Source organism: Macrobrachium nipponense, chromosome 1 (assembly GCF_015104395.2).
Source record: "Macrobrachium nipponense isolate FS-2020 chromosome 1, ASM1510439v2, whole genome shotgun sequence".
Taxonomy (NCBI): Eukaryota; Metazoa; Arthropoda; class Malacostraca; order Decapoda; family Palaemonidae; genus Macrobrachium; species Macrobrachium nipponense.
Genome location: NC_087200.1, coordinates 143,892,403 through 143,901,584, shown reverse-complemented (window position 1 = coordinate 143,901,584; position 9,182 = coordinate 143,892,403). Strand labels below are relative to the sequence as shown.

At 36.0% G+C, this 9,182-nt stretch overlaps 1 protein-coding gene across 1 annotated transcript in view; it reads right to left on the bottom strand.

Moving 5' to 3' along the window:
• Positions 1-295: 295 nt before the first annotated feature.
• Positions 296-9,182, bottom strand: part of LOC135218962 (transmembrane protein 62-like) — a 608,314-nt gene continuing 599,427 nt past the window's right edge. The window contains 1 exon segment of the mRNA XM_064255400.1: positions 296-731. Within this exon segment, the coding sequence (XP_064111470.1) occupies positions 557-731 (175 nt within the window). The 3' untranslated portion in view covers positions 296-556.

The following is a 9,182-nucleotide window of genomic DNA, read 5'->3' as shown; positions in this document are numbered from 1 at the left end:
GCCCATTTTTTTTTAACTGGACCTATTGTTTCTGATCAGTTTTGTCTTTTTAAAGGGTCGTTAAGACCGAAAGATCTCAGGCAGTTCTCATTATTCATTTCCTCCGTGCATTACCTTTATACATAGAATCACGTCTTATTTATTTTGTGTCAGTTATTCATATTATTAATATATATATATATATATAGATATATAATATATAGATATATATCTATATATTATATATATATGTATAATATATATATCTCTCTATAGCTATATCTAATCATCGCTCTCTATATATCTATATTATAAGATCACAATTTGCAATTTGACTTATTATCATTGTTTCAGACAGAATCACATAACAATATTTACAAAATCTTCAAATTTATAAAAACTTGCAATGTCATAAAATAATGTACATAACAGTACCTGTTCTTCATATCACTATGCCGGGACATTACCCTATACGTAATAACATTTATGGACAATAAGTATATGACTTGCTGTAGAGTGTTATATTACATAAGATTTTATAAGAAATTAGTAAAGTAAATGTTAACATAAACAGTATTTACAACTTCTTCCATAAATATATCACAACCAATGAAAGGCCAAGACGAATAGGTCCATTTAAAAGGATACTGTCAAGGAAGAGCCAAGCCAAGATACAGGGTAGCTGAAGACCCAATGTTGTCAGAAGGAAAGCCATCAGCCAGGTGTTGCATCGATTTCTGTTTACATCCAAACTGAGAAAAAAATGACTAGAGATGAAACCCACTGTTATTTGAATTGTAATTTTTATATCTGTAAACAATTAATTGGCTATTCCTAATTATTGAGTTGTCATGTCAAGGAAAAAGTGTCTCCATTGCTTAACTGTAACAGCAACAATAATAAAAGCAATCCTGTATTTGATTTTGCTCATTCTGCTATGTGATTAGTCAAATGTTTCTAATTTTTAACATACAATGTTGCTGTACTTTGCTTTTGTGAGAGTTTGCCTTTGCATTTGATTTATAATTAATTCTGATTTGCTGTTAAAACTACAGTATATAAAATATTTGCAGCTGATGATGGGTTAAGAGTATGTACATAGAAACCCCAAAGCTTCCTGAGAATAGAGTTGAAATGGAAAGTTGGATACTATTACTAAATGTCCTGCAGTTATATACGATGAGAGACAGCTACAAGGAAATGCGAGATATCAAAAGGATGTAGTTTTTCTGGAGAAAATATTATTTATGAACTTGGCCCCAAATGATGCATCCTTACATTCAAATTTATGATTGATTTTTCTGTTACTGCATTCCAATAGTAATTTTTAAAATTTTTCAATCTTTCATAAATGGAGAGATGAACATCCATTGATGGGTATATTACACCTAAGTTGCAGTGTAACCTCATTGTTCATAAAGAAGTATTTTCATAAAGAAGTATTGACTCAGTGTTGTGGTAAGGTGTGGGCTGTCTGTAAAATTTACTCCTTGAAGTGAATCATTTCTAGTGTTTCTATGACACATTCTACTCTGGCTCTACTGGGCATGATCATGCCAAAAGGCAAGAGTAGACTGATCAGTAATGGTAAGTCTGGCTCCTAATATACAAGGTACTTGTCAGAACTAGTCAGTACAAGTACAGGATGCATGAAGGACTCTGATTTGTGAATAAAATCTAGTATTACTCTGATTGGCTGGTGAGATATCCTCATAAGTTAAAGCCTTTTTTCTATGGTTACGCTGCTGCAACCTTGCTGAGTGGCAGGGACGGTAAAAATACTCAGCCACTGGTATTTCTTGGAATGCAGTACTTTGATGGGATGACAGGAAGCTATCGATTTCTTGACCAGGCTGGAGGTGCTCACACCCGGGAATATTTGTTCCATTGTCTCTTTCAGTGTTGAGGTTATGGTTAGGTGCAATTCTTGCTATATCCTGGTTGAAAAGGGCACCAGATGTTGATGGGCAAGAAGAATGTTTTCACTGACTAGGACGCCTCTAACAACCATAGGTGTCACAGATTTGGAGCCCTTCTAGATATTTCAGTACTTTATTCATCACTATCATTCTTCCTGCCCACCAACATCAGTCACACTTTTACTGGGACCTAACAAATCCACACCTGATAATGACTCCAATATCAAAAGAGATGACAGAACAAGCATTCCCGGACATGAACACTACCATCTCAGCCGAATCAATAGGTGTCTGTTGACTAATCTGAATATTTGCAAGGAAATACCTGTGGTTGCATCATCACTTCATACCTGCTGCTCAGTAAGGCTGAAGTAGTGTACACTTAAAAAGCTAGGATTTGGCTTATAAGGAAATCTCGCCTGCCAATCACAGGGCAAGATTTTATTCTCGGTAAGTCAGTGACCAGCCAGCATCTGCCCCATGCCAACCACCTTGTAAGCATGGAATCAGAATCATTGTCACAGACCAGTCCATTCTCTTGAATTTTGGGGTGATCACGCTCATTAGCACTAAGTAGAATATTGTTTAGAAGTGCAAGAAAAAATTTGCCTCAAGGAGTAAAATTTATAGAAAACTCACACCTTATTTTAATACTGTCTCAAGATTTCTTTATGAATATCAGTTACTATGCAACTTGGATGTAATATATCCTTTTTTCTGTTATAAGAATTCCAATCAATTAATTTCTACCTATCTATTTATGAAAGAATGATAAACAGAGGAGTTCCTGTTAGAATGCAGTAACAAAAAGCAATCATATGAAGAGTGAAAAAAAACTATACAAACTGAATGCAGCAATCACATTTAACTCCACTTTCTAGAAGGATGATATTCTGCTTAAATAATAATAATAATCTGTGCAGCCAGTCCCCGGATTTGCATTCTCACAATTTGCAGACTCAGCAATTCAGGGAATTTTCTTTGGAACATATCTATAAATTATTAGTGGGAAAACTCACCCCATTTACAGATATTTTCATACAGCAATAATCTGCGTTTTCATACTGTTTTTGTGACAAAAGACTGTACTGTACATAGTATACATTTTATGATAAAATAATGATTTACAGTATACTTTATTTTCAAATATAACTAAGTTTAGTAAGATTATGCATATGTAATAAGTATGTTTTTTTATGATAAAGAAATTATTTATTAATTTTCAAATATACATATTAATATAAACACAGCAAAACATAAATTCATTATAGAAAATATAGTGAATTAGTAAGATTTTAGTTCAGTAAATCTTTCTGATAATTTTCTGTCTACATTTAGAGGTGGGGATGAAGGTGAAACTGTCATCATAAAAAAATAGGGTTACCACCTGGCGAGGTTCTCTCTCTCTCTCTCTCTCTGCGATAGATATTTTATGCATATGTAACATAAATGTCTATTTGTTTTTTATACTGTAGTTTTATAGATTAACTTGATGTTACTTTGTTATTAATTTTTTCATATTTTCCACGCTATAATTACGACATTTATGAATTTCTATAGTAAATTATGTAAAATTTTAAACAATTACTATATATCATTCTCACTCTTCTTCGAAAACTTGTAGTGAGGCAAGTGAGGGGTGGTGGTAATTAAACTATCAATTTATCTTGACATATTGACAGCAAAGGGTAGAAAGTGTTGCCCACGTGGTGGTCAAATAGTATGTTGCTCACTTGGTCAAAAAATAGCCAAGAAGGATACTGAAAAATCTCTCTCTCTAATGACAAAGGAATGTGAGATGGATGGATGGGTAGATAGATGGATGGAAAGGGGGAGTGGTTGATAGAAAGATATTCTCTCTCTCTCTCTCTCTCTCTCTCTCTCTCTCTCTCTCTCTCTATATATATAATATATATATATATATATATATATATATATATATATATATATATATATATACACACACACAGTGGTACTTCAAGATACGAAAGGCTCAATTACGAAAAACTCGAGATACGAAAGCTAATACGAAAAATTTTACGGCTCTACATACAAAAATTGCTCAAGATACGAAAGGTTGTTGCTGTAAAGTCCGAGATTTGCCCGGACCATCAATAACAATTTTGAAACTCGCGCAACGCCAACTGAGTAGACTCGCCACCATCCTCCTGCTCTCCCATTGGTTCCTGATGCTAGTCACCGCCATGAGATCCTTCTCTCATATTAGTCAGCATCTTTCCCATCATGCATCTACTACGTAGCGGCGTGCCTCAGCCACTCAGTAGCAGCATCGTTATCGTACGCACGCGGTATTCGTTCGTTCTAATGATTTCGTTGCAGTATACGTACTTTATCGTGTTGTGTGAAAACTTTACTCCATACTTATACATAAATTACATACAGTATATACGTAGTCATGGGTCCCAAGAAAGTTGAAATTCACAGAAAGAAGACGATACTCTCTTTGGATACGAAGATGGAGATTATCAATAAGTATGAAGCTGGTATGCAATTGAGTGTGATCGCCAAGGAATATGACCGAAATCCGTCGACAATAGGCACCATCCTTAAGCAGAAGGATGGCATCAAAGCAGCTACACCTTCCAAGGGCGTCACTATTTTGTCCAGCAAGAGGACCCACGTGCACGACGAGATGGAAAGGCTTCTTCTTGTCTGGATAAAAGACAAAGAAATCGCTGGTAATATGATAATGGAGACGGCAATCTCCCACAAGGCCAGCGCTATTTTCGGCGATTTGATCGCCCAGGCCGAAGACGACGGAGGAGAAGGGACATCAACACCAACCCCAGAGTTCAAAGCTTTGCATGGGTGGTTCGAGAAATTCCGTAAACGGACTGGCATCCATTCGGTGGTGAGGCATGGGGAGGCTGCCAGCTCGGACACGAAAGCGGCCGAAGCCTTTAAAAAGACGATTGACGAGATGATGACCAAGGAAGGCTACAGTTCTCAGCAAGTCTTCAACTGTGATGAGCCTGGCCTTTTTTGGAAACAAAGGCCTCGTCAGACGTACATCACGGAGGAAGAGAAGAAGCTACCCGGGCATAAGCCTATGAAAGACAGGCTTACGCTCTCACTTTGTTCCAACGCTAGGGGGGATTGCAAGGTGAAGCCCCTACTGGTGTATCATTCCGAGACTCCTCGTGCCTTCAAGGCCCACAAAGTGCTTAAGGAGAAGCTTCCAGTGATGTGGAGGGCTAATGCGAAAGCCTGGGTAACGAGGCTTTTGTTCACGGAGTGGGTAAATCTGTGTTTCGGCCCGACAGTGAAGAAATTCTTGGAAGAGAAGCGCCTCCCTCTGAAATGTCTGCTGGTGTTGGACAATGCCCCTGCCCACCCTCCTGGCCTCGAGGAAGATATCATAGTGGAGTATTCCTTCATCAAGATTCTTTATCTTCTGCCTAACACCACCCCTCTCCTCCAGCCCATGGACCAGCAAGGGATGTCGAACTTTAAGAAGCTTTATACGAAACATCTGTTCAAGAGATGTTTCGACATCACCGATATCACAAACCTCGAGGACCTTGAGTGAATTTTGGGAGGAGCATTTCGATGTTGTGATATGCATCCGACTCATTGACCAAGCTTGGCAGGAGGTTTCGTGGCGAACCTTGAATTCCTCGTGGAGGAAACTCTGGCCTGATGCCGTATCCGCCCGAGACTTCGAGGGATTCAACGTGGGCGAAACTGGTGCTGCAGATTCAGAAACAGTTGACGATCCTGAAACTGTTTTGCAACCAGATCTTAACGAGATCGTTGCACTCGGCAAGTCCATGGGGCTGGTCGTCGACGAGGACAACATCAACGACCTTCTCAAGGAGCACCAAGAGGAGCTTACGACAGATGACCTGAAGGAGTTGGAGGCCATGCAACATAACGTCGTTCAAGAGTTCTCTAGCAGCGGGGAGGAGGAGGAGGACGACCCTATGACAACGGCAGAAATTAAGGATGTTGTAGCTGCTTTTCATAAAGTGCAATCATTTGTAGAAAAAAGACACCCCGAAAAGGCTTATACAGGTCGTATGCTTGCACAGTTCGATGAGGCTTTCCTGAGTCGTTTCAGGAACATTGTGAAAAGTATGCAGAAGCAATCTTCCTTGGATAGTTATTTTTTTTAAAGAGGCCTTTCGTATTAGCAGGAGTAAGTAAAAAGGAAGAACCAAGTGATACTAAAAAACAGAAAGTTGAAAGTGGTGAAGTTGAAATTTTGTATAAAAAAAAAAAGTGTAAAGTATAAAGTAAAAAAAAATCTAAAAATAAAAAAAGAAAATTTTTTTTTTTAAATTTTAGTTTTTTGTAAAGTTAAGTGTTACAGTTTTGTTAATGTGTTTCGTAAAGTTTAGTTTGTGTATGTTTTCCCTACATTTTTTATGTATTTCGTAAAGTTAAGTGTACATACGTATCTGCCGTTTGTCCTCCTCCTCTGTCGCCACTTTCGGAGATAGCCTCACTCAAAAGGTAAGCTTCCACATTTTACGTACAGTATATTTATGATTGGCTGCTGGGCTGTCTGCTCAAACCGTGCCCAAGCATGCACATTGCAGTTGTACAATAATATACACTTTATTTACAGGTTATATTTTGCCTTTTTTTTTTTTTGTTAATTTAGGTATTGAATGGTCCAAATTGTAGTATTTCATTGTTTATAGGTCAATTTAGCTTTATTATGAAATTAACTGGGGTGTTTTTGGAGGGCTTGGAACGGATTAGCCATTTTACATGTAAAATGCAGTCCAAGATACGAAAAACTCATGATACGAAGGCCGCCTCGGAACGGATTAATTTCGTATCTCGAGGTACCACTGTGTATATGTATATATATATATATATATATATATATATATATATATATATATATATATATATATATATACTATATATATATATATAGGGTAAAATGTTTAAGATGACTTTGAAATTATATTAATATCAGTTCAAAGATTAATACAGTAATAGGATAACAGTTTAAGGTATATTTGATTTAGGATGCTAATTTAATGTAATACATTTGGTATTTGAGCTTTCAAGATAAGCATTTGAAAACATTTTCAGAGGGGGTGTCAAGTATGTGTGGATTTTAACTATTCACAGGGGAACTGGTACATATCCCCCAGTGAATAAAAGGTTCCACTGTAATATTAAAATCAAAGTGGATCTTGTTTGTCCACCCGGGTGGGGGCGGGGTAGGTAGGGGATCAGGAGGGTAGGAGAGACATGACACATCCACCCTCCCACCCTGTGCAGCATAGCGAGCGCCATCAAGCTCCTAATGATAATAATAATAATAACAATAATATTTTATTAAAGATAACTGCTGCAAAACTTCATTAATTTTATAGAGGTTCCTCTTTATTTTTCTAATTATGGTTTTTCATTGTTGCTTAACCCTCTTACGCCGGAGCGGTAAATAAAAAATTGTCTCCCGTGTGCCGGAGGGGTTTCGGAGTGTGTGCGGAAGCAGAAAAAATATTATTTTCAAAAAATCACAGCGCGCTTAGTTTTCAAGATTAAGAGTTCATTTATGGCTCCTTTTTTTGTCATTGCCTGAAGTTTAGTAAGCAACCATCAGAAATGAAAAAAAGTTATCATTATCATATATAAATAATGCGATATATGAAAGCGCAAAAACAAAATTTTCATATATAATTGTTTCAAATCTCGCTGTGCGCAAAACGGTTAAAGGTAACAAGTTACTTTTTTTTCCGTTGTAATGTACACTAAATTGCGATCATTTTGGTATAAAACACATTGTAAAATGATAAAAGCAACACAGAGAAAATATTATCACAAAATAATGCATGAATTCGTAACGCGCGGACGTAAACAAATATTTTTTTCAAAAATTCACCATAAATCTAAATATTGGTCCTAGAGACTTCCAATTTCTTTCAAAATGAAGACAAATGATTGAATATTACTATACTGTAAGAGTATTAGCTTACAATTGCAGTTTTCGACCATATCTGACGAGTTAAAGTTGACCAAATGTCGAATTTTTTTATATATATATATTTTTTATATGCAATTATTTCGGAAATAAGAAAAGCTACAACCTTCAAATATTTTTCGTTTTATTCTACATGAAATTGCGCACATTTTCATATATAAAACTCTATGAAATGCCTAATATGAAACGGAGCAAATATTCCGAGAATGGGACGTACGTATTTCGGAGATTTGTGGCGGAGAATCCGCGCGCGGAGGGAAGGAAAGATTTTTTTTTAAATTCACCATAAATCTAAATATTTTGCTAGAGACTTCGAATTTGTTTCAAGATGAAGATAAATGACTGAATATTACTAGACTGTAAGAGTTTTAACTTACAATTGCGTTTTTCGACCATTTCGGTAGAGTCAAAGTTGACCGAACGTGGTTTTTTTACTATTTTATCGTGATTTATATGCTAATATTTCAAAATGAGAAAAAGCTACAACCTTCAATTGTGTTTTGTTGTATTCTACATGAAATTGCGCACATTTTCATATTTAAAACTTTATGTACGGCTAATTTAAAATGGTGCAACATTACCAACAATCGCACGTAATGATTTTTTTCGGAAGAGTTACCGCGCGGACGTAAAGAAAATGTTATTTTTTTTCATAAATTCACCATAAATCGAAATATTGTGCTAGAGACTTCCAATTTGTTGCAAAACGAAGGTAATGCTTGAATATTACTAGAATATAAGCGTTTTAGCTTACAATTGCGTTTTTCGACCATTTCGGTGGAGTCAAAGTTGACCGGAGGTTGAAATTTTGGCAATTATCGTTATTTATATGAAAATATCTCAAAACTGATAAAAGCTACAACCATGGGTTGTTTTTAGTTGTATTGTGCATGAAATTGCGCATATTTCCATATATAAAACTTTATATAACGGCTAATTTTAAAATGGTGCAAACATTACCACAATCGCATGTATGATTTTTTTCGGAAGAGTTACCGCGCGGTAACGTTACGTCAGGGAAAAAGTTTTTTCATTTTTGTAACTTCACATAAATCGAAATATTGTGCTAGAGACTTCCAATTAGTTGCAAAATTAAGGTAAATGATTGAATATTACTAGAATATAAGCGTTTTAGCTTACAATTGCGTTTTTCGACCATTTCGGTAGAGTCAAATTGACCGAAGGTTGAAATTTTGGCAATTATCGTTATTTATATGAAAATATCTCAAAACTGATAAAAGCTACAATCATGAGTATTTTATTGTTGTATTTTACATAAAAATGCACACATTTTTATATATAATACTTCATGTAACGGC